This window comes from Gasterosteus aculeatus, chromosome 16 (genome assembly GCF_964276395.1).
Source record: "Gasterosteus aculeatus chromosome 16, fGasAcu3.hap1.1, whole genome shotgun sequence".
NCBI lineage: Eukaryota > Metazoa > Chordata > Actinopteri > Perciformes > Gasterosteidae > Gasterosteus > Gasterosteus aculeatus.
The window spans coordinates 20104555-20129435 of NC_135704.1; the positions used below are offsets into that span (position 1 = coordinate 20104555).

Sequence of the window (24881 nt, forward strand, 5' to 3'; positions counted from 1 at the left end):
TATTGTATGTATTATTGGACTAACTGTGTTTACTTACAAGCAGCAACTATTGTTCTGACAGGCATAGATGGTTCACTAGGCTCTCCGAAGCCAGCTTTGTTCTCAGCAAGAACACGGAACTCGTACTCTAAGCCCTCAATGAGACCACTGACGTCATAGCTGAGCTCAGCAATGGATTTCTTTGACGCCCTGACCCATCGCATGCCCTTTTTCTCCTTCTTCTCAACACAGTAACCTATGATGTCACTTCCTCCATCCTCGGCCGGTCTCCTCCAGGTCACAGTGACCGAATGTCCATCAACTTTATCCACTTCTGGTTTAGAAGGTGGACCAGGAACACCTACAAACATAATTAGAAGAAACACATTCACAATTTAAAATAGTCTGACATTTTTAACTATATATAGATGAAGCACAAATACATAAAAGGATGCAAGATGAATTGAGAAACTAACTGCACATACCAAATCTGTCAACCATCTTGACGGCCTCAGAGTGAGATGCCTCACTGGCACCGTACTGGTTGACGGCAGAGACTCTGAAGAAGTACTCGTTGCCTTGGATGAGCTTGTGGGCAACATAGTGACAGTCGATGACCTTCTCTTCCAGAATAGTCCAGAGCAGGCGGCTGGTTTCTCTCTTCTCAAGGGTGTAGTACTTGATGGGAGCGCCTCCGTCCTCGGTAGGAGCTGTCCAGGTAAGAGTCACCTTTTCAGAGGAGACACCACTGGTTTCAATGGGTCCAGGAACTCCAGGAACATCCAGAACTGTGACTTTGACGGTTTCTTCCTTCACACCAAAGGGATTGCTGGCAGTGATGATGTACTCCCCAGATTCCTTCCGGCTGGCATACTTGACGGACAGAGTGGAGGAAGTTGCAGTGGTCTCAATGTGAACAAGATCAGAGGGTTTGAAATACTTTCCTCCCTTCGACCAGCATGAGGTTGGAGCAGGTTTGCCTAAAATGCTTGTGGCCGTGATGACAATAGTGTCTCCTGCTCGGACAGTCAGACCCTCCTTCACCTGAGCTTCAATAATAATGGTTGGGGCAGCTGTCGGTGGAAAGAAAAATGACTTAAATAATCATGCATCGGGCCAACATAATCATTGAAGGTATATTGGAGATGTGAGAACGACATCTTAGTGCTAGTTTTATATCTCACCATATTCATCAGCGCAAATTATAGTGTCTGTCTGTTCAGAAGGAGGGCTGATGGCACCAGCAGAGTTCTTTGCCCTGATTCTGAACTCATATTTGCAGCCCTCCTGCAAATCGGTCACAGTGTATGCAGGCTCCACAACATTGACGTTGTTGGCCTTCACCCAGATCTTAGAGGGAAGGTCACGTCTCTCAACGATGTAGCCTGTCAGCCTGTGGCCGCCATCGAACTGTGGCTCGGTCCACTGGAGGGTCACTGTACTTCTGGTGATGCTGACCACTTCAGGTTTCCCAGGAGCATCTAGTGATTCAGATATAAATATATTAATGCATCAGTGCATACATTCCACAATTAGTTTAACCCGCCACTCTTACACTTACCAATTGGATCCAGGGCAACCTGTGGATCCGTGGGACCACTTGGTCGGCCTATGCCAGCCAGGTTGTTTGCCATGACTCTGAACTCGTATTCCAGACCTTCAGTCAGTCCGGCGACCTTATGTTCCCGCATCCTCAGGGCGGACGGGCTCGCTCTCTTCCACAACATACTGTTTCTCTCCTTGAACTCAACATGGTAACCTGAATGATGCACCAAGGGGAGAAAACAAAATCCACGTCACGCTTACTTTAATGGCCGGGCTGGTAATCTTTTGTTCACATTCTCATTACATCCTAAAAGGAATCAATGTATCAAATGCATAGAAAATGCGTAGCTGTCGTTGCAGTGTGAGAATCAGTCCAACTATTTAATTCAGAGAGAGGGAGTGATAATTGGACGGGCTACCTGCCTGCACTTATTCTCCAAATGCACTCATTGTTCATCACTGCTAACTTTTTCAGCATCTAGATTTAGTTCATCATGATAACCCTTGCTTTAAAGTCACATAAGAATAAATGTATGTCAACTAATATAAGACAAAAGAACATGGATATTTCACAGGTAGTTGAAATGTTCAAGCTGACCTGTGATGGGAGACCCGCCCGTCTTTCTGGGGTCAGACCAAGCCAGGTAAGCAGAGTTGTGGCGCATGCTCATGATCTGAGGTGGAAGTGGAGCATCGGGAACATCTGAGGAAAAAAGTGAGATTGTAGTCAGGACAAGCTCAATTTGTGAGTTCAACCTTTAAACATCCGTCTTTTAAAATCTTAGTTTATCTTAGTCACTTACTGAATGGATGTTTGGCAATGATTGGCTCGGACTTGAGTCCCTCTCCAACGCCGTACTTGTTCTCAGCACAGACTCTGAAGATGTACTCTGTGCCCTCATGGAGACCGGTCACCCTCATGGTGTTGGTTTCCACACTGGAGCACACAGTCACCCACATGTTGGTGACGGAGTCCCTCTTTTCTAGGATGTAGTTGGTAATTTCGGAGCCACCGTCGTCCTTCGGAGTGACCCACTTCAGCGTAGCACCGTCGGCCGTAACATCTTTGAACTTTATGGGACCAATAGGAATGCCGGGCTTACCCACCACCCTGAAAGAAGAGACGTGACAATAAGTGCATTTGACCATAAGGATACAAACTCAAGAAAACAAGAAAGTGCAATTTCATCAAATAAACCAATTTACAACTTGCTATAGATAAGTTCCATTATAAGTACAATGTAAGTGCTACAATTTGTTAGTCTTTTAGTTAAGGTAGAGTTTGAGGAGTCTGTAACAGTTTGATTCCTACCTAATAAAGATGGTGGACTCCTTGCTTCCTGCGCTGTTCCTCAAGGTGATGGTGTACTTGGAAGCATCACTCCTCTGGCAATCCCTAATCAGAAGGGTGGTGTTGACTGCGGAAGACTCGGCACACACTCGGCCGGTGTCCGTCAGGTTCTCCTCTTCTCCCTTTTTCCAGGAGACCTTGGGAGTTGGTTTGCCGATGATCGGGATTTTGAGACGGACAGTGCTGCTTTCCTTGGCGATGTAACACATGTTGGGAAGCTCCCTTAAGTCACAGCTGGGAGGAACTGCAGAAAGAAGGAACACGTTTTACAAAACTGTACATTAAAAGGTTCTCTAAACAATATTTAGATCATTCATATCTCATCAAAGAACTGTTTTCTATGATTGACAGAGAGGACTCATCCGCCCAATCGATGAAATCGAATTGAATCCTTTGCCATGGTGAGAGCCGGGGGGAGGTAACCTCTATTGTCTGACTAGTTATTTCTCTGTCACTTACTGAGCTGATCCCTGGCGACCACCTTAAGCTCCTTGGCAGCACTCTCTCCTGAGTCATTCACAGCTGTGACTCTGTAGTTGTACTCTTTTCCCTCCACCAGATCCTTGGCACTGTACTGCATGTTTTTGGACCTCATTAGCTCCTTGTACTTGTCGTCGCCGTTGAGAACCTCCAGCACGTAGCAGATGATGCGACTGCCACCGTCAGTGAGGGGCTTCTTCCAACTTAGAGTGCATGAATACTTGGTAACAAGCAGAGTCTTGAAGTCCATGACGGGCCCGGGCTCCTCTAGAATATTTTAAATGAGTGCAGTCAGTATTTGCAAGAACAGAAAATGAAAGAAGCAACAAATGTGCCAACATTAAACCCACCACATGCTTTGACTGAGTCGGCTGTCTCACAGCACTCTCCAGCCCCAAGCTCGTTAACTGCCGACACTCTGAAGCTGTAGCACCGGCCGGCGTCAAGGTCTGGCACCTTGAACGATGTCTTGGTGCAGTTGTTGGCAACGATGGACCAGGCCTTCCTTTCAGTGTCACGCTTCTCCACGATGTAGTGGGTGACTTCAAAGCCACCGTTAATCAGAGGGGTGTCCCAGTAGATGGAGGCACTATCTTTGTTTGACTCCTTCACCATCAGGTTGACTGGTGGTCCTGGAGTATCTGGATAAATACAACATCACAGTCTCTTAAAACCACGAGTGGATGTCAGTCAGTTTCTGCAGAGAGCAATCAATGCAAACACACTGAGATGAATATATTTACGTACCAATAACCTTGACAACAACAGTGTACATCTTAATGCCAGCCAAACTCTCCAGGCTCAGGATGTATTTGCCAGCGTCGTATCTGTTGACATTCTCCACCAACACCAGGGAGTCAGTGTTGGTGGACTTCATGACCACGCCCAGGCGGTCCTTGATGTTAGTGTTCATCTTGGCCCAAGTGCTCCTGGGAATCGGACTTCCCTTGATGGTGGCATACAGCCTCATGGTGGCCCCGGCACGCAGCTCCAGAACTTCCTTCAGCTCCGCACTCAGCTCTGCCTCGGGAGGAACTGAGCATCGAGTTTCATGAGTGAGGTAACGGTCTCATGTCATCTTATTCTCTTTCTATTCTTGTCTTTAATTGATCATTTCCGCAATACGGAATTTCTAACCCACACTGTAAATGTTGTACTATTTTTACTTAACTTTTGTACTATTTTTACTTTAATGACTGTTTTTCTGTTATGTTTCAATCAATGTTGTTAACTGTTTGTATATCTCTTTACTTGGATGTTGGATGTTTGATGTTGAAATGTACTATACAAATAAAATTGCCTTGCCTCACCTCTAATGCCTCATATTGAACATGAAAATGGAGCAAAACCAGCTCATTATGTGCCCTTTTATGCTAAAAAAAACATCACGAGAAGACAATGCTTGGCTCAAGTGATATAGTACATTTTTACTTTTTGATTTAAAGATGGCCTACGTGATCGGGCTAACGTTACAGCTTACAATGAATGAGCTAAAATTCAAGAAGTGTGGGACAGTTTTTGACAATTGTGTATAATTGTTACGTCAATGATAAGTTGTTCTACTTCCAAATGAATGCAAGTGACGATATCTAAATCATACTTACTGATGATGTCCTTGGCAACATGCTTCTCAGGTACTTCAACCGGCTCGCCGAAGCCAACCTTGTTGACAGCAGTGATGCGGCACTGGTACTCGGCCTTGTGTATCAGGTTCTGGATGGTGTAGCTGGTGTCCTGCAGGTTCCTGGGTACGTTGCAGCGGATCCAATCCGTGGTGTCTGTCCTCTTGCTCTCCACCAGGTAGCCGATAACGGGGCTTCCACCATCGTTTGTGGGGGCGGTCCAGGTGAGTCTAATGGTGCTGTTGGTTGTGTCCGTAACACTAGGGTTCACAACAGGGCCCGGAGGATCTGGGGAAGAGAAAATTGACACATGTTAGTTTAAATACAGGTAATCTTTGATATTTGTGAGCAACCATAACAATCATTCAGGGGGAAAATAATTGACCACATTTTTCTGTGGTTAGAGGACTCACTGATAGGATTCTGTGCCGTGGTGCCAGCAGAAGGCTCACTGGGTTTGCCCACCCCAGCCACATTGACAGCACTGACTCTGAACTCGTACTCTGCTCCTTCCGTGAGGCCTGTGACGTCCAAGCTCCTCTCTGTCATTGGCTTCCTAGTCAACTTGGTCCAGTTCACCTCCTTGGTCTCTTTATTTTCCAGCAGGTATCCCAGGATGGTGGACTTTCCATCATCGGCAGGCTCCTTCCAACTCACCGTCACACGGTCTTTGGTCACATTGGTGATCACTGGGGCCTCGCAAGGGCCAGGGACAGCTACAGAGTTTAGAAGTTTGAAATAAGTCTGGACTCATTGTGATGAGATATTTCAGATGTAGACAGGAATCATGGTTTGGTTCAGATGTTAGTTGGCTAATTTACATCGCAGTATGAGACACACTTTAACCCGTAGCACTGATTTCTAATGTTTCTTCACTATAATGTTGTAATGCAAGACGCAGAGAAAATGGTGGTAATGACTCACTGAATGGGTTCTTGGCGATGACAGGGCCGGTGATTAGGGCATCTCCGACTCCACAAGTGTTCTCTGCACGGATTCTGAACTGGTACTCGTGGCCCTCAATCAACTTCTCCACATTTATCTCAAAGACATTGCCTTTGATCTTGGCGGAGATCTGGGCCCAGTTGGCCCTGCTCGTCTCACGCTTATCCACAATGTAGTTGCTGATGGGAGCGCCACCGTCCTTCAGAGGAGCCTCCCAGGACATCTTAATACTTGTGGCAAACACCTCAAGGCATTTGGCACTGGCAGGAGGGCCAGGCACATCTAAGGAGACACAAAACAATGACAAATCCCCCAACTGAGCACTGTGTGCTAATTGTGATGATGTGTGTCCATCATGCATTTATGTGAATACAGCTAATACACTTTAAATAATAGAGTACTTACCCAGAACGTTGACCTGGATTTCTGCGGTCTTGGAGCCGCTTGTGTTCTCGGCCAAGATGGTGTAGGTTCCTGTGTGGTCCTTGGTGACTGCTGTCATCTCCAGCTGGACGTGATTCCTTTCCTGGTTGAGAATCTGGCCTTCACCTGATTTCAGGCTGTCATCAGCTCTCTTCCACGTCACTTTGGGCATCGGCTTACCAAATATCTCAGCCTCTAGAAGGATGGTGCATCCGGCCTTCACCTTCATGCCTTTCTGCATCTTAGCGTTAAGCTCCACCCTTGGAGGAACTGCGTTTAGCAAGAGAAGACGAAGAAGCGTTAAGACCTGGATCAGAGTGGGTTTTAGTTTCAAAGTCTGGTGGTTTAGTTCAACAAACAGAAATGTTGAGATGGCAGTGACTGGTTAATCAGCTCAGTGTAAAATCAAAACCTCTTACCATTCTCAGCACAGACCAGCACAGGGTCTGTGGGATCGGAGGGTTTGCTGATATTAACGGCGGTTTTGGCGATGACTCTGAACTGATACTGCAGGTCCCTCTCAAGTCCGGTCACTGTGTACACCTCTCTGGGGACATTCTGGCTGCTGGTGTTGCAGCGTATCCAGGTGTCTCCTGGGAGCTGCATGGCCTCAACGTAGTAGCCAATGATCTTGCTCCCACCGTCATTCTTGGGACGGGTCCAAACCAGAGTAACTGAATTCTTGGTTACATCCAGGATCTCAGGTTTACCTGGAGTGTCTGCAAAACAAATAAATCAAATCAACAAACAAATCAAATGTGCAACACACTAAGGAACCCGGATTAACTGACTAACATGCAGGGTGTTACTTCATTTTTTATGTTGTTGTGTCAGGCACAAACGTACCAACAGGCGTTCTAGCCGTGACAAAGTCAGTCTTCTTGCTCGGTTTGCCTTGGCCGGCGCGGTTGATGGCGGACACCCTGAAAGTGTACTCCAGGCCTTCGATGAGGCCAGCACACGGGTACTCTGTTGTGCGTACTACAGTGTCGTTGGCCTTCACCCACAGAAGACTGTTCCTCTCCTTCCGCTCGATGTAGTAACCCGTGGTGGGACTGCCGCCGTCTGTGTCGGGCTTGTCCCAGGCAACAAACATACAGTCCTTGTTGGTCTTGTTTATACGACAGTTGAGAGGCTCACTAGGAACATCTGGGGAGAAAAAAACAGGGAAAAAATATATTGTTAAAACCTGTCAACTTTAGCCAGATGTTTATATGTCTAATGGTGACATCACTTACCGAAGGGGAACTTTGCAACCATCCTGTCGGACTGAATGGGGTCCGACAACCCGAAGCGGTTTTCAGCACGGATACGGAATCCATACTCTTTACCGGGGATGAGCTTCCCAAGTCTGCAGCTAGTTTTCTGACCAGAGGAGGTCGCAGTTACCCAGTCTCCTCTACTCACATCACATTTCTCCACCACATAGTTGGTGATATTGCTACCGCCGTCCTCCAGTGGTTTGTGCCAGGACAGAGAGCAGGCATCTGAGTCAATGTCACTGACTACCACAGGGCCTTCTGGAGCACCGGGGATGTCTGACACACAGAAAAGTCGGATTTAAACGTGAATAATCCCCACCATTAAGTCCTTTGGTCAGTAATTTGAGCTCCGAACACTCACCTCTAATGACCATTTTCAGAGTCTCGACCACCTTTGCAGAGCTGTTCTCAGCCACTAGGCTGTACTCTCCGCTGTCGGTCCTCGACACGCCTTTGATGATCAGAACACACATGCTGCCTGACTGGTGCACGGCCAGACGGCTGGACGGGACCACTACGTCCTCACCGCGCATCCACTTGCAAGTCGGGGTGGGTTTTCCGGAAACCAACGCCTCCACTCTGAGCTTGGCTCCGGCTTTGGCGCTCACCGTCTCTGGCATGACGATCTTTGGATCCACTGCAGATATGGACATTTCGAAACATTATTGAAGGAAGCTGAGAGCAGCTTGGAGATAGTAAATAGTCACCATATATCTATAAATCTATTCCTGCACATCACTGTTACAGCTACATGCTATCGGTGTCACCAGCTCCTAACCAGTAACAATTAAATCCTGATCATGAGAAAATTACCAAACAATTAATGATCTTTTTCAATATGAAGTAGAAACTTACACATCTGCTCCTTGATCTCGATTGGCTGCCTGGTCTCAGTGAACAAGCTCTGGCCCATGATGTTCTTAGCAGCCACTCTGAACTTGTACTTCTTGCCCTCCTTCAGGCCGCTGATACTGATTGTCAAACCTTTCACCGTAGTGTAGGAGTTCCATACTTCTTTTTCAGGTTCTTCATCTTCCTCCTCTTCCACTGGAGGCGGTGGAGGTGGTGGAGGAGCTTCTTCTCCCTCTGGTACCTGTGGAAATTGAGTGTTAAAGAGCAAAATGAAAAAAAAGCTTAAGTTTCAAATTCTATAAGATCATATTGTACTTGCAGAAAGGAGGACTGGGTTTTTAGCACAAGCATCTTAAATACTTAAATTTAAAATTAAATGGACAAATCTTTGCAGCAGTCAAAATAAAATCTGTTTGAACACAAGACAAACCTCCACAGGTGCTGGAGTCTCTGGAGAAGGTTTGACCTCGATATATTCAATGACATAACCATCAATCTTGGCACCACCATCTCTGGCAGGCTTCACCCAGCCGACTGCGGCACTGTTCTTAGTGATCTCAAGAACTTCAATCTTCTCACAGGGATCCGGCTTGCCTGAAAAAGTAAAACAGGCAGGTGTGTTCAAGTGGTTCTAGCAATGGATGAAAAAGAAAGAGGGTAGGGCTGAGTGTGACAGTGTGACCAGTAGATGATACGTACTGACAGGATCCGAGGCCAGGTAGGAAGTGGGTGACACCTTAGGAACCCCAGAACCATACTCGTTGACAGCTGTGACTCTGAAGTAATACTCGGTGCCCGGTACGAGGCCGCTGACCTTAAAGGGAATCTTATCCTTCCCTGCTTCAGCCTTAACGGTTGCCCACGTCTTGCGGTCCATCTCGCGCTTCTCAACAATGTAGTGAGTCACTTCGCTGCCACCATCGACATCCGGAGAAGTCCAGGAGAGCATAGCTGATGTCTGCTTGATGTCGGTAGCTTCCAAATTCATCACAGGTCCCGGAGTGTCTGTCAAGATAAACAGATCATAACATTCGTATTGCATTCTCATTCAGCGGTTACACCACTTTATCATTTCGTGATTATTGAACTGATATATGCATGACCAGCAAAAGACCAGGACTGACCCAGAACCTTAACGCTGACAAACACAGCTTTCTCTCCAGCAGGACTGCGAAGCGCCAGGCAGTATTTGCCAGAGTCATCGCGGGTGCTGTCGGGGATGACCAGGAAAGTCATGGTGTCAATGATGTCGACCTTTCCCTTCCTGACCACGTTGTCGATACCCATCCTCCTCCAAGTGACCGTTGGAGGCGGTCTTCCCCGGATGGTGGCGCACAGTCGGATGGGACAACCAGCTCTTACAGTCAGGCCTTGCTTCAGATTGGCGTCCAAGTCAATCTCTGGTGCCTCTGTTCGAAGGAAAAGTGGAGGTGTCAGTTTGATGTTGCGATTAAAGATGTCAATCCTTAATTCCTCATCATCATCATCATCAGCGTTGAGATACTCGTTTGTCATCAACGTCGTCCTGCTGCCCAAACATGAATATACTGCCAGTCTCCGGAAACAGACAGGCGCTCTGAACGGCTGTAAGTTAGTTGTGTCTAACCGAGAGACGCTGGCACCGATCCGAGCCACCAGGTCATCAAACTGGCTACTGGTTAGCATGAAGTAGCGCTGGAAGCGGCAGTTACTTCCTGGAGGAGTTGGTAAATTCACTGAGCTGTGTGCGGTGATGGATGATGTCATAACCAAACACAACACTGTTTGCGTTTCCGACGTTTGTGTAATTTCCACAACAAGTACAGAGCAGAAAAAGTGGTTATTTCCATCCTGGATAGGGGAAATATTAACAGTCTTCACTTCACTACATCAGCTTGTCCCTGGGGTTTTTGTGCTTCCCCGCCTTGCAGGTTTCCATGAATCATGGTTATATCTGGATTGTGGTCCTGCCTCATGCCGTGGCCCTGCTGCTGCTATCATTATTAATATTATTCACATTACGATTACTGTCATCATAATCCAACATTACCGACTATTCTTTCTTGAAGTCTTTGTGCTTTCGCTCCCTATAGGTTTCTGTGGATGGTGGTTCTATCTGATGGTGGTTGTCCCTTCAGTGGCCCTGCCTTACACCTGGTTTACTACTCTATTTGAATCATTTCAGTCATATGGATTGAATGTATTGTACATCTTTTACGTTGCTCATTCTCTACACATGACATCTTTTGAATTCTGTCCATCCTGATAGAGATCCTCCCAAGAGGTTCTCCCAAGTTTTCTTCATTTTTTCTCCCTGTTGAAGGGTTTTTCTTTTTTTTTTCCTGTGCCGATGTGAGGGTTTCAAAACGGAGGATGTCGCATATGTACAGACAAAGCCCTCTGAAACAAATTTGTGATTTTGGGCTATACAATACAATACATTGCATTGAAATAAATCACGTGGGACTATGAACTCAAAAGCAATCCACATTCACGAAAGTGCTCACCTAGAATCTCCCTGGGGATCACAGCACCGTCTAGGTCACAGGGCAGGCTCATGCCCACCTGGTTCTGAGCCGATACTCTAAACTCATACACAAGCTGGTCATCCAGACTTGAGACGGTGAACTCGCACAAGACCAGCTGAGCTGCAACGTTGCACCTCTTCCAGCTGTCTTCTCCTTTCTTAGCAGTCCCCTGTGCCTTCATCTCCACGACATAGCCAATGAGGGGGGCTCCACCATCTGACACTGGCTTGGTCCAGCCTAGGGTGATGCTGGACTTGGTGCTATCAAGGACTTTCATGTTAGTAGGTGGCGCAGGAGGCTCTGTAAGAAGACATATAGATTTTGCCCTATGAGTTATAATTGTTAACAAACATGTTAAGACTATGAATAATTGTTACATACCAACTGTGTCCTTGGCAGTGATTGCCCTTGAAGGTTTACTTGGGGTTCCAACACCAATTTCATTGACAGCCTTGACTCTGTACAGGTAGTCATGGAGAGGTAGGAGTCCGGTAACCGTGAAACGAGTTGAAGGGATTGCATCCTTGTTAACGGGGGACCACCTAACAGCATGCTCCTCCCTCTTTTCCAAAAGGTACCCTGTGATTGGCTTTCCACCGTCTTTCTCGGGCTGTGACCACTGCACAGTCATCTCTACCTTCGCAATCTTGGTGACCTCTGGTGCCTGCGGAGCGTCAGGTACACTGAACTGGGTGCCGGCTACGATGGCTTCACTCTGCACCGCAGGGCCAGGACCCATCTTGTTCTCAGCACGAACTCTGAAAATATACTCGTTGCCCTCAATGAGCCGGGTGACATTGGCTTTGTTGGTTATGACGGCATTTGAGTGGACTGACCAGACTCCCCTCTTGGTCTCACACTTCTCAATGATGTAGTTGTAGATGTCGCAGCCACCATCATCCTCTGGGACTTCCCATGCCAAATGGCACCTGTCGATGGTGATACCGGACACGTTGAGGTCCCTGATGGGACCAGGTCTGTCCAGTACATTGACCTTAGCATGAGAAGATCTGGTTCCTGCACTGTTTGAAGCAGTAACAATGTATTTACCACTGTCAGTGCGCCTAGCGCCAGTAATAAGCAGTTTGGAGAAGTCAGCACCAGTTTCGATCTTAAGCCTGGGGCCCCTCCTTATCTCCGCTGTGCTCTCATCTCTAGTCCATTTGACATCAGGCTGGGGTTTGCCCTTCACTGTTGCCTCAATAGCAATGGAGTCTCCTGCTTTGACAACAAGCGTTGCATCCAGCTTTATCTTGATCTCAGGCTCAACAAGCTGTTCCCTAACCAGGACTTCAGGTGTGGTAACCCAGTTACTCTCGCCTCCCTCATTCTTAGTCTGAACTCTGAATTGATACATCTGGTTTTCAATGCAGCGGTCAGCCATGAAGTATGTTTCCTTGATAGCACCCTTATGAAGTCTCTCCCACTCCTCAGCCTCCTTTGGTTTCTTCTCAACATGATAAGCCAGGTTACGACTACCTCCATCATAGTCAGGCTTCCTCCACTTGAGGAAGCAGAACGTCTTGCCGATTTCAGAAATCTGGAAGTCAATGGGTTCACCGGGCTTCTCAATGGGATCAACTGCCAGCACGGGTGTCTTGGTCTCAGTGACAGGACCAGCACCGATCTTGTTCTCCGCACTGACACGGAAGAAGTACTCACAGCCTTCGGTAAGCGGGGCTTTTATTAAGCGCTTGGTGCAGTCGTTGGACACCACAGACCATGCTCTCTGGCTGGGCTGACGGCACTCAATAATGTACTGGTTGATCTCAGTTCCTCCGTTGTCTTCAGGGTTCTCCCAGGAAAACATACAGGAGTTCTTGGTCACATAAGCCATTTTCAGGTTCTGGCAAGGCCCTGGTGTGTCCAGGACATTGACAATAATTGTGGCTTGTGCCTGTCCACTGCTATTTTTGGCATTGATAGCATATTTCCCGTAGTCTGACCTGACTGCTTCAGTGATGACCAGTTCACACAGGGGGTAGTTGTTATTCATTTCAGTGCGCTTGTCCCGGGATAATGCTCGGGCATCCTTGGTCCATGTGATCTCTGGGTCTGGTCTGCCTTTCACCCTAGTGATCAAACTTATGATCTGACCTGCTCTCACAGTCAGAGAGTCGCGGCAGGATGCGTCAACAACAACCTCAGGGGGCACCAGGATGTCCTTTGCCAAGATGGTCTCAGACAGCTCCCTGGGTTCACTGTCTCCAACCTTGTTAGTTGCTCTGATGCGAATTCTGTACTCCATTCCTTCAATGAAGCCTGGCACTCTATAGGCACACATTTTGATATGGTCCTTATGGATTCTGTCCCACTGGGCAGACCCTGACTTCTGTAACTCAACAACGTAGCCCAGGATGGGGCTGCCTCCGTCTCTTGCCGGCTTGGTCCAGCAGATATCAGCATAGGACTTGCTCCAGTCTTTCAATTTCAGATTGCCAGGCGGTCCAGGTTTGGTGATGGCACGAGTTGCCCTGACGGGGTCGGATGTAGGAGAAGGCCCGCTGATACCAGCAACGTTTTCAGCAAATACCCTGAATTCATAGGTGTTGCCTTCGAACAGGCCTGAGACTCTGTATCTGAGGTCCAGCACAGGAGTTTTGTTGACACGGATCCACTTTCCTGTCATTTCTCTGCGCTCAATTACATATCCACTGATGGGGCTGCCTCCATCATAGTCGGGAAGGGTCCATTCCACTGTCACAGCATTCTCAGTGATGTCTGAGCACTCTGGCAGGCCTGGTGGACCAGGAGGGTTAAACATGTGCTTGGCAATAGTGGGGGGACTCTCAAGGCCTGCACCAATGCCAATCTTGTTTTCTGCGCGGACACGGACAATGTACTCACGGCCCTTCTCTAGCCTGGATACTTTGGCCTTGGTGCTAGTGCCGCTGGAGCTAACAACAGACCAGGGCTCCCATGGCTTCTTCACATCCTTCTTTTCCACCACGTAGCTGATGATGGGTGTGCCACCATCATCCTTCGGTGCTCTCCATTGGATCATCATGTAATCAGGGGTGACCTCTGAGATATTGATGGGTCCAATTGGTGGACCTGGAAGATCCAGCACTGTGACATGCAGGGCAACGGTCTTGCTGCCTGAAGGATTGGCCACAGTGAGAATGTACTCCCCAGTGTCTCCTCTCTGGGTCTCAGGGATGCTGAGGATGGTAGAGCTCCCAGCCGTCTCAATGTGATGGCGGCCCTCAGATGTAATTTCCTTGCCATCCGTCATCCATTTGGCAGTGGGAATGGGAATGCCTGTCACATTGGCTGGAAGCGTAATAGCAGTACCAGCTTTTACAACAAGACCCTCAATAAGCTTCACATCAACGTCAATAGTTGGTGGCACTGAAAGAGAACAAAAGAAAAAACATTTTTATGATGTTTCTGAGGCTTGTGCATGAGAACATAAACAGAAATTCCAATGACAACTCCATGAGAATAAAGTTTCCTACGTGTCTTTTCCTGACAGGTGATGGGGACACTGGTGTCAGGACTGCTCACACCAATGGCGTTCTGAGCCTTGACTCTGAAGCGGTATGTCTTGCCCTCCTCCAGAGCGGTGACGTGGACATGGTTGTTGCTGACAGTCTTGAATGTGATCCAGTCGGTCTGGCCCTCTTCCTGGTGCTCAACAATAAAGCCGGTGATTTCACTTCCACCGGTGCGGTCGGGCCACTCCCATGCCAGCCACACTTCTGTCTTGTCTGCATCAGTGTGGTGGAGGTTCTTGGGGGGGCCAGGAGGATCTGAAACATGTCCAGGGTAGAACGAATGATTGCTGATATTTGAAATATATATATTAGCCCTCTTATAAACAACACTTTTGGAAATGAGATAGCACAGAACTATCTCTGACTTTCTCAAACCCAAAGAGCCATTATTACTACTCTCTGAGACCTAATTATAATGGCGGACACATTCTTGAGAATGAAATTGTGAAGCGCCAACATCGTTAATTTATTTAACATAGTATTGAATTTTACTCACAGAGAGGATCCAGAGCCTTGATGGGTGTCCTGGTTACTGCATAGTCGCTTCTACCAAACTGGTTCTCAGCAGCCACCCTGAACAAGTACTGGATTCCTTCCATCAAGTACATAGCCATCAGACTCGGCTTCTTGTTGGCTGGGGAGACCGGAACCCACTGCTCGGCAGCCACGTCCTTCTTATGCACGACGTAGTGGGAGATGACGGCACCGCCGTTGTCCTCGGGAATCTTCCATGTCAGGTAGGCCGACTCACTGGTCACCTCGGAGATCACCAGGTCTCTGGGAGGAGACGGCTTGTCTGGTGGAAACAAAAGAGTTCATGTCAAATTTAAGTTTTTCCAAATTCAAGTAACCTCTTAAGAAATGATTTCTTACTTCCAGGACTAAAAAAGTGCTATTTTTGTGTCGGTGGATGTTACACTCACTCAAAACAAGTACAGCAACGGTTGCTGATTTCCTTCCAGCAGCATTCTCCACGGTGATGGTGTAGTTGCCTGAGTCCGCACGAATGCTCTTGGGGATGAAGACTTTGCTACCGGTGGGGGTGACAGCAATGGTGATGTGAGAAGGAACGTCACCGTCATTCTTCTTCCAGCTAACGGTGGGTGTTGGCACACCCTTAATTGTGGCGCTGAGGGTAATATCGGTGCCCAGCATGGCCAGGTGGTCGCGGGCCATGTTGGCATCCAGCAGCAACTCTGGCTCCTCTGTAGAGGGAGAAAAATGATTTACAAAGAGTTATAGGAAGTGAGATTTACTATCTCTAAGAATGTTGATTATTTGTTTTAGATTAATTTGTTCTAAAGAAAACTTAGGAAGCCTTACCCAGTCTGTCATGGACTTTGATGGTCTGTCTTACGTATGCAGGGTCGGATTTGCCAGCAGCATTAACGGTGAAGATTCTAAAGTTGTACTCCTGTCCATCGGCCAGCCCCGTCGCCACGTAGTAGAGGTTTGGGCACTGCTCTGGGGTCTCATTGGCTGGATTCCACTCCACGCCACCCGGCACCTGGTACTCAACGAGGTAGCCGAAGATCCGGCCCTTCCCGTCATGACGGGGTAACTTCCACTTCAGGCTGACCGAGTCCTTAGTCTTATCGTAGGCCTCAGGGGTCACTGGGGGGCTGGGACACACTGTGAGGAGAACACATTAGAGACCTTGAATTTAAGGTCTTTTACTAATTTATTAAGAAGTTGGAGTAGGTTTTCATGTTGCTTTATATTTTTTATATAGCACGAAAATATGGTGACAGCTTTTATACAGTGTATATATGATAGTAAATATCAATATATGTCTTTTTAGCTATGCTGTTTTGATTATTAATGAAGATATGTGGTCACTCACGTAATTAGAGACAATAATAAATACTAAATGAAAATGCCAAATGAACACATTTGGCACATAAAAAAACTGGCTTCTAAATATAAAATAGAATCTAAGATACAAATAAAGAAGAAAACACAGTTTGCGTTGCACAAACCGATGGGGTCTTTGGCGAGGATGGGTTTGGAGGGAACACTGGGGTCTCCGGTTCCCAGCTCGTTCTCAGCCATCACGCGGAACTCGTACTCGCAGCCCTCCACCAGGTCCTGGACTCTGTACTGAGTGGCCGGGTACAACGGGTCCCTGGTGGCTCTGGACCACCTCTTTGCGTTGGGCTCCTTCTTCTCGAGGACGTAGTTGATGATTGGCTTCCCACCATCGCGAGGCCGGTTCCACAGCACCAGAGCGTTGGTGGCGTACACCTCCCTGACTGTTGGCATCTCAGGGGCCTCAGGAACTCCTGCAGGGGGGTCAATGAAAGAGTTATCAGAGCTTGTTTTATTGTTTATTGTTTTAGGATTAACTTTTTTTGTGGAAGTATGTGTTAGTATATTGTTGAATTAGATCAATTCTAAAATAAAATAAAGTCCCATTTTGTTGAAATGGGATATAAAACTAAAGTCAACCCCGATTCAAATTCAATTGATCAATAATGAAATCTCCTGAAAAGCATTGGGGAGAAGTGAAACATGAGCAGAACCTACTGAAGAGATCTTTGGCTCTCATCTCCTCGGACTCCAGAGGGTCACTGATGCCGTACATGTTCTCTGCTAAGATCCTCATGACATACTCCCTGCCCTCCGTTAGCTTTGGGATCTGAGAGGAACAAATGACATCTCTGAATTTCAGCAAAACCTTCAGAAAAACCTTCCTTGGTTAAAGTACACGTTGATGGACTCCTGAATGACTAAAATGAAATAACAGCCAATCCAGCTGGACCGACCTTGCATATGGTCTTGGTGGAGGCTGACGTCACCGTGGTCCAGGCTTCTCTGTTGGTGTCTCTCTTCTCGATGATGTAGTTGGAGACGTCAACACCGCCGCTGTCCAGAGGAGGCTTCCAGGAGACCACCATATATTCCCTGTGCACCTCCTCGAACACCACTGGGCCAACAGGAGGAGTCGGCCGGTCTGCAGGGATTAAGGAAACATTGTGAAAAAGAAGTCAACTGCAAACAACAGGCAATATTCTATTCTTCTAGCTTCACCTATACATCTACTGCATTTTGCTAATGACACTGACTTCCTGTCATGGTACCAATGCCAGAGTTGACCGCTTTATATTCACCATTTAGTTAGAAGACTTAGTTGCTGAATCTTCCTCTATAGTTGCATGATTCTCCGCAGAGGATCCAAGCCTTTTCTACTTACCGACCACTGTGATGTTGCAGACTCCCTTCCTGGATCCAGTGCTGTTCTCCACCACCACCACGTATCTGCCGCTGTGTTGCCGCTCCGCCTTCATCAGGCCAAGCGACATGGTGGTCAACGTGTTCTTGAACATGACGTGCTTGTCGGCCTTCAGCTCATCGTCGTCTCGGTACCACATGATGGAGGGAGAAGGTTTACCGGTGTAGCGGCCCTGCAGCAGGCAGCTCTCGCCCACGCGGAAAATTATCCTATCGCGGAAGTCCAGCTCAATGGTGGGCGGCTCTGTGAGAAGAGAACACAAGGACAAAGTCAGATTCTGAGTTCACTTCGAGGACTCTCTCGAAAGACAAAACAAAGAGAAGCATCGGTCCTCACCCAGCTCGTCCTTGCAGGTGATGGGTTTGGTGGAGAACGACGGCTTGCTGGGTCCGACTTCGTTGACGGCGATGACCCTGAGCTCGTAGCTGTCTCCCTCCCTCAGGCCGTCGTAGTTGTACTTCCTCTCCATCAGCTTCTCTTTCGTCACTCTGGTGAACTTGTCTTTGCCAATCATACGCGCCTCCAGGATGTACATTGTGATCTCCGAGCCGCCGTCAAACTTTGGTGCCTTCCAGGTGACGCCGATCAAGTCCTTAGTGACCTTGGTGACCTCGAGCTCCTCGGGGCGGTCGGGCACACCTGAGACGAGCACAGATTGCGGATGGTTACTTATATTTGGTGATCGATAAGGGATACATTTCTGTTCACTTTGTTGGATAATGTTCATTTCTTATGTGAGGGCTACGTTAAAAATGATACTTAGTTACTTACTTACTTAGTTTACTTATGTTACTGAGAAATTAAATCCTCCAAAACTCCATCTAAGTTAAAATTCCTACTTTATCTGCAAAATTTTGACTTGACTTTATTATCGTGTAATTCTGAAGATTCGTAATGTTTCTATCACATACCTTTAATACTGAAACAAACTTTCAAAGTTCAGAACCACAGAGACCAGCGGTCGCCATTATTTAAACTCACTGATCGGTTCCTTGACGATGAGCTCGGCTGCGGTCTCCATGAAGGGTCCTACGCCGATGGCGTTCTCTGCAGCTACTCTGAAGAAGTAGGATTTTCCGATGGTGAGGCCGTGAGCCACGGCGTTCTGTCGGCTGGCGGTAAAGTGCAGTGAGGTCCAGGCCTTGCGCTCGGCCTCGCGCTTCTCAATAACGTAGTTGCTGATGGGAGAGCCGCCGTCATTCTCAGGAAAGAACCAGTTGAGCTTGCAAGAGTCGCTGGTGAGGTTCTCTGCGGTGAAGGGGATGCCGATGGAGCCGGGGACGTCTGGGTGTGTCATTGGGGACCACAGACGGGTTTTACTTAAAGAACAAAAATAACCCAAGACCTGTTTTGACACAAAAAAAAAATCTTACCCAGAACCTCCACGGTGATGTTCTTGGTCTTCTCCCCTCCAGCGTTCTTGGCGGTCAGAGTGTAAACGCCGATGTGCTTCCTGGTGCAGGGTTTGATGACCAGAGACGAGCTGATGGCGGTCGTCTCAACTTTAGCGTCGGGGGGCAGCGCCGCTCCGTCTCGGCTCCAGGTAACCTCTGGGGACGGCTGGCCTGACACATAGGCGATGATCCGGATCACGCCGCCGGCGTGTACCACCATCCGCTCCTTCACTGAGGCATCCAGGTCGACCTCGGGGGCAACTGTAGGGAGGAAACTCAACGTTACAGCCTGTACTGGATGGGATCAATGGGCTCATAAAGATCAGGTGACGAATGTGTAACTCACTGTTTCTGTCGTTGACCTCCAGCACCTCTGGGACTTCCCCCGGCTCGCCGTTACCCGCAGCGTTAAACGCAGTGACCCTGAACTTGTATTTACCGCAAGTCTTTAAACCGGCGATCACCAGTCGGGTGCCTCGAATTTCCGTTTCCTTGGCCTGAAAAACCAAAACGAGAGTTCCTGAAGTTGTTCCCTCTAAAACCAGTTCCTGTTGACCAATTACAATGTTAACATCCGGTCACCTTGACCCAGGCCTCGGTGCCCTCCTCCTTGTGCTCCACCCAGTACCCGATGATCTTGGAGCCTCCGTCTTTAAGAGGAGGGATCCACTCCAGTTCCACCGAGGACCTGGTCCAATCGGAAACCTTCGGTGTTGGAGGAGAGGGTGGAGCTAGGGGGGAGACAGAGATTAACCCCCCTGCTCTGTGTGTTAAAACATTAACCTGTGTGATTTCAGGGTGCAACTCTTACAGATGGGGTCTCTGGCGAAGATGGGTCCCGTGGGGGGGCTGGCGAGCCCTGGTCCTGCGGCATTGATGGCGGACACCCTGAAGAGGTACTGCGAGCCCTCGATGAGCCCGCTTACCATGAAGGACTCGCCCATGCCTGTGGGGCGGATGGGGTCCCGGGTGACGCGAGTCCAGCGCTTGCCCGTGGTCTCCTTGCGCTCCAACCAGAAGCCAGTGATCGGCGTGCCGCCGTCGTCCTCTGGCTCCTCCCAGCTGACCGTCATGGAGTCCATGGTGACGCCAGACACCGTGGGCTTCTCACACTGACCGGGGGCGGCTGCAGGAAGGGCCGAAGGTTGAATACATTCAGTAATTAGTCTAGACCAGGTGGGCCCAATAGGTCGATTGCCAAGGCACTGCCGGTAGATCGCCTGCTAATAGAAAATAAATCACGTCGGGTCACCACACATGCGGCGTCGACCGTGGGAGCTAACGGAAACCTTAGGGCCTGCTTAGCTTGGTTAGCGACCCTTGCTTATTTTGAATACGTCCGTTAGTAAGCAAGGATTGCTAACCAAGCTAAGCAGGCAATGCCAATTCATTTTTAGATTCAAATGCAAGTGCAAGTCATCCGAGTAAGTTAATGACCAAGAATGTCTGTGACGTTCCCTCCCTATAGTCCAACAGGAGTGGGGGGGGCATGACTCGCCAAAAAAAGTGTGGGCACCCCAAGTCAAGACCTTCAGTATCTGTGGTGCATCCTTTAGTATTAAGTATTATTGCTTCTATGAGATCTTGATGATTTTCTCCCGAGTATTGAATTTGCTGAATTAAAAAAAAATCTCCCATTCTAGTGATATTTTACCCGTAACACAAAATGAAAATGTTATAATGAAGTAATGAAGACAGACTTACTTCTTACAGTTAAATCACAAAATAATAACTCTTTATAACTACTTTATTTTGAAATAAAATGTATATATATGCAAATGTTCACATTCGCTGGCATCAACATTTCTTTGATTATTTATTCTTATTACATATAAACAATATTGTATAATTTCAATATCAATATCAATTAAAAAATCATGTGATGATGATTTTACACAAATCTATTTACTCAAAGAGACACGTTTTTGACATTATATTCATCTTGCCGGTCCGGTAGTACTCACTGTAGAGGTTCCGGGCGACCTCGGGCACACTGTCCAGCGGCTCTCCAACTCCGTACTTGTTCTGGGCCATGATGCGGAAGACGTACTCGTGCCCGGCCATCAGGTTCTCCACCGTCCACACCCGCTCTCTCGGCTCGCTGGTGACGGGCACCCAGTTTTTCCTGGTGGCCACGCGCCTCCAGATGACATAATTCGTGACCTTGGAACCGCCGTCGTCTTTGGGCGGAAGCCAGGACAGTGTGATCCTCTCTGCACCGATCTCCTCGAACTTGATGGGGGCAGAGGGAGGACCAGGTCGGCCTGAGGAGGGAACAGGGTTACGGGGAGGTTAATTGGGCGTCCGCGGTCAAGATTTGATATCGAATTGAACAGATGAACATAATGAGACGTGTCGGGATGTTTAATCTGTTACTAAGATTAATGAACACACATAAACCAGTCACTGAGATTAACATTCCTACCGAGCACGTTGAGCCTCATCTCCCTGGAAGCCTTGCCCACGCTGTTGGAGGCCACCAGGGTGTAGAGGCCGGTGTCGGGACGCTTGCCCTGCTGGATGAGCAGTGTGCAGCTGTCGTCGGACACTATCTTGTTGATGTGCTCGTCGTACTGGAGCTCGACCTTGTCCTCGGACCTGTGGGGCGGAGCTTTGTACCAGGTGAGCGTTGGGAAGGGACAGCCGCGGACAGATGCCACGATGCTGATGTCGGCGCCCTGCTCAGCCTCAATGAACTCTTTCAGCTCGATGGATGGAGCGCCTGCAGCACAGAGGGGGAGGGGTTTTTCACAGGTTTTTTCATGTTGTTCAACTAGTTTAATAGTAGAATACTGGTAGGATGCTGAGAGTTCCTATAATGGGCTGAAATTAAACTGAAAACAAAGAAGTGTCTCTTAAAGCAGCTGGACACATCTCTCACAATGCGGCTGGTCTTACAGGTCTGGTCTTGGACGACAATGGGTCCCACGGTGGAGGAAGGTCGGCTTGATCCGGCCTCGTTGTGCGCCACCACTCTGAACTCGTACTCGTCTCCCTCTGTCAGGTCCTCCACCTTGAAGCTGGTGGTATCCACGTCCCTCCGGTTGCACCTGAAAAAAGAAAAAGTTCTCCAGAATGGCTTTTGATCTGAAGTAAACCGATCAGAAGCCAGAACTTATTGTAGCTTGGACCTGGTCCTACGCATCCCCCCTAGTGGACTTATGCAGGCCTCCGGGGTAAAGGTTTACCTCCTCCAGGACTCCTTCTGGGCACTGCTGGCCTCCCAGCAGAGCAGGTCCACGCTGTAGTGGGTCACAGGGGAACCACCGTCGTTCTTCGGCGCCTTCCAGGTCAACTTCACAGCACCCTTCCTCACAGTCTGGATCTTCAGCCTGGTAGGAGGATCAGGAGGATCTGCCGACAGAAGAAGACCAGGGGCCTCATTTATAAAACCTTGCGTAGGATGAAACGTAGGACGTGCGGACGCACAGAAACATTCAGACTTATAAAACGTCCTACGCAGTTTCCCCTTAATAAATCACAATCACTTCTAAATGCAGCGCAGCTTTTGCGGCTTCCTGTCACGCCCATAGTCGCCCATATATAGTCTGTGGAACGCCCACAAATGAATATTCATCGATTGCGAAATCATGACAAACACTCAGAGGAAAACAAAGAAACGTAACTTCACTCAGTGTGAAGTGGAAATGATCATTGGGAGGTGGAATGGAGAAGTCTAATGCCATTTGGAGGGCACAGTGTGGATCACTGATGCCAAAAAGGCACCTGAGTGGCAAAAGGTTGCAGAGCAACGCTGCAGCCTCACGACCTCGGACCGTGGCCCAAATAAAGCAAAAATGGTCTGACATCAAAGTGGGTGCAAAAAAGCGTTTAGCGCGCCATCGCCAAAGTGTGTCCCCACGGGGGGAAGGGGACACCGGAGCTGTCCCCTCTGATGACAGACTGGGGGCAATGATTGGGGTTCGGGGACAGGGTCTGGGCCAACATCGGCGTCAGGGGGTCGAGGCACGTTTGGAAGCTGTGCCACATCATGTAGCACAGCACATGCAGCACGATGTTTCACACCTTTTCAGGAGTAAACAATAACCTCCCTCCAGTGCAGTCGAGGCGGCGCCATCTGCCCTTAAACAGGCCGATGGTGCTGCACTACAGCGCGAATCCTTCCATGTGCCACGTCTTCTAAGAGCGAAGATCAGCCATCAGCGCCATTACGCATTGTGATGCATCATGGCATTTTATTACCGTCCAGCTGTGTTTTGAGGATGAATTTAATAACATGCTGATATTATTGCAGAACATATTTCACTTTTCTTTTTGAAAATGTTTTAATTTGTATTTCTGTTTGTTTTACGCTGCAGATCGATCAAACCGGTGTTGGTGTTATTTATGAGAGGCATTTCTTTTACAACAGTATAGTTTTACACACACGTTTGCGTGTTTCTTGCGTTTGCCGACGGTTCTCATTTCACCCGTTTTTGTGCGTACGCATCGGTCCGAGCTTGCGTGAAGGACGGCACATTTTTCCGTCAAGTTTGCTTTTTATAAATACCAATTATTGCGTAGAGAGCGGCGTACGCCTTCTTTTGTGCGTACGCAAAGTTTATAAATGAGGCCCCAGGTGTTGAGAAGAAGTGCGGCTGGTGCTGGTTGAGTTAGTCAGATCGGCTGGATCCAGATCAATGCTGTAGCAAAGAGATATAAACGGTCATAAATCATCTGAACAGACTTACGGATTGGATCTCTGGCCTTGGTGCCCTCTGTGGTCTCGGCTGGCGGGCCGAAGCCGAAGCGGTTCTCAGCACGGATGCGGAACAGATACTCCTGACCATTGATTAGGTCCGGAACCACCAGGGACTGAGCGGCACAGGCCGGGTTCACCTGGAAGCACCAACAGAGATATTGTCAGTGGTTGTTTGTTTCAGAGAGCGAGAACGACTGTGAGCCGTGGAGGAGGGGGGGGGCGGACCTTGGTCCAGGCTTTGCCATCCACAGTCTTCTTCTCGATGAAGTAGCTCTTCACCCTCTCTCCTCCGTCGCTCTCCGGAGGTTTCCAGGTGAGTCGGCAGGTTCCCCTCGTCACGTCGCTGACCTTCAGGTCTCTCGCCGCTCCGGGCAGGTCTGTAGGCGGAGAAGCGAGAACAGGTCTTCATTTTCTAATTCGGTTTCCTAATCGTTATTCTTTATGGAATACCCGTAATTGAACTCCATGATTTACGTACCGAGCACGTTGACTCTCACTTTGACCACCTTGTGTCCGGCCAGACTCTCTGCGTTGATGATATATCGGCCGCTGTGGCTCAATTTGCTCTCCAGGATAAGGACAACCGAAGTTGTGTCGGTGGACTGGATCTGAGAGGAACCACATATGTTTAATTTAGTTAAACAGACAATCAGAATGGTACATGCAAAGAGCTGGTGCTTAAAGCAACATTAACATCCATCTGACCTCGGAGTCAGTGGGCAGTATGTGTAGGTCGTTCTTTTTCTCGGTCTCTGCGGTTCCATCGAAGGTCCAGGTGACTTTGGGAACGGGTCGGCCTGCAATGCAGGCGGCAATCCTGATGGGGGTTCCGGCTCTGCAGTTCAGGAGGTCCTGGGCGGTGACGTCCAGAGACACAGAGGGCTCGACTGGAGAACAGACACCAATAAACCAGTTTGTAAAAAGGACGTGCTCTGAGATGTTTGTTTAGGTTCACTGAGAAAACTTGATGCAGATTCAGTCTTTAGTCTCTGAACCAGATCCATCAGAACCCAGTTAATAAAGCATCTGGTTAAAAATCAATAAGCTTAAGATGTGAATCTCTTGGAGCTCCTGGTTCAGGCACTTGAAC

General features: G+C 48.3%; 1 protein-coding gene across 1 annotated transcript in view; it reads right to left on the reverse strand.

Moving 5' to 3' along the window:
* The window catches only part of LOC120834350 (titin), a 164468-nt gene that overhangs the window by 45534 nt on the left and 94053 nt on the right, over positions 1-24881 (reverse strand). Inside the window, 46 exon segments of the mRNA XM_078091003.1 lie at positions 38-340; positions 465-1052; positions 1164-1460; positions 1541-1738; positions 2123-2227; positions 2328-2635; positions 2837-3119; positions 3335-3622; positions 3706-3996; positions 4103-4390; positions 4960-5265; positions 5391-5693; positions 5902-6204; positions 6328-6615; positions 6765-7064; positions 7192-7494; positions 7584-7883; positions 7969-8244; positions 8463-8700; positions 8890-9053; positions 9159-9464; positions 9584-9868; positions 10946-11266; positions 11348-14317; positions 14425-14718; positions 14960-15259; positions 15387-15668; positions 15787-16095; positions 16443-16745; positions 16990-17101; positions 17229-17416; positions 17657-17938; positions 18032-18334; positions 18677-18979; positions 19069-19350; positions 19436-19586; positions 19672-19820; positions 19901-20215; positions 21054-21353; positions 21515-21811; positions 21988-22139; positions 22278-22443; positions 23781-23928; positions 24017-24168; positions 24270-24399; positions 24497-24678. Coding sequence (XP_077947129.1) covers positions 38-340; positions 465-1052; positions 1164-1460; positions 1541-1738; positions 2123-2227; positions 2328-2635; positions 2837-3119; positions 3335-3622; positions 3706-3996; positions 4103-4390; positions 4960-5265; positions 5391-5693; positions 5902-6204; positions 6328-6615; positions 6765-7064; positions 7192-7494; positions 7584-7883; positions 7969-8244; positions 8463-8700; positions 8890-9053; positions 9159-9464; positions 9584-9868; positions 10946-11266; positions 11348-14317; positions 14425-14718; positions 14960-15259; positions 15387-15668; positions 15787-16095; positions 16443-16745; positions 16990-17101; positions 17229-17416; positions 17657-17938; positions 18032-18334; positions 18677-18979; positions 19069-19350; positions 19436-19586; positions 19672-19820; positions 19901-20215; positions 21054-21353; positions 21515-21811; positions 21988-22139; positions 22278-22443; positions 23781-23928; positions 24017-24168; positions 24270-24399; positions 24497-24678 — 14712 coding nt within the window.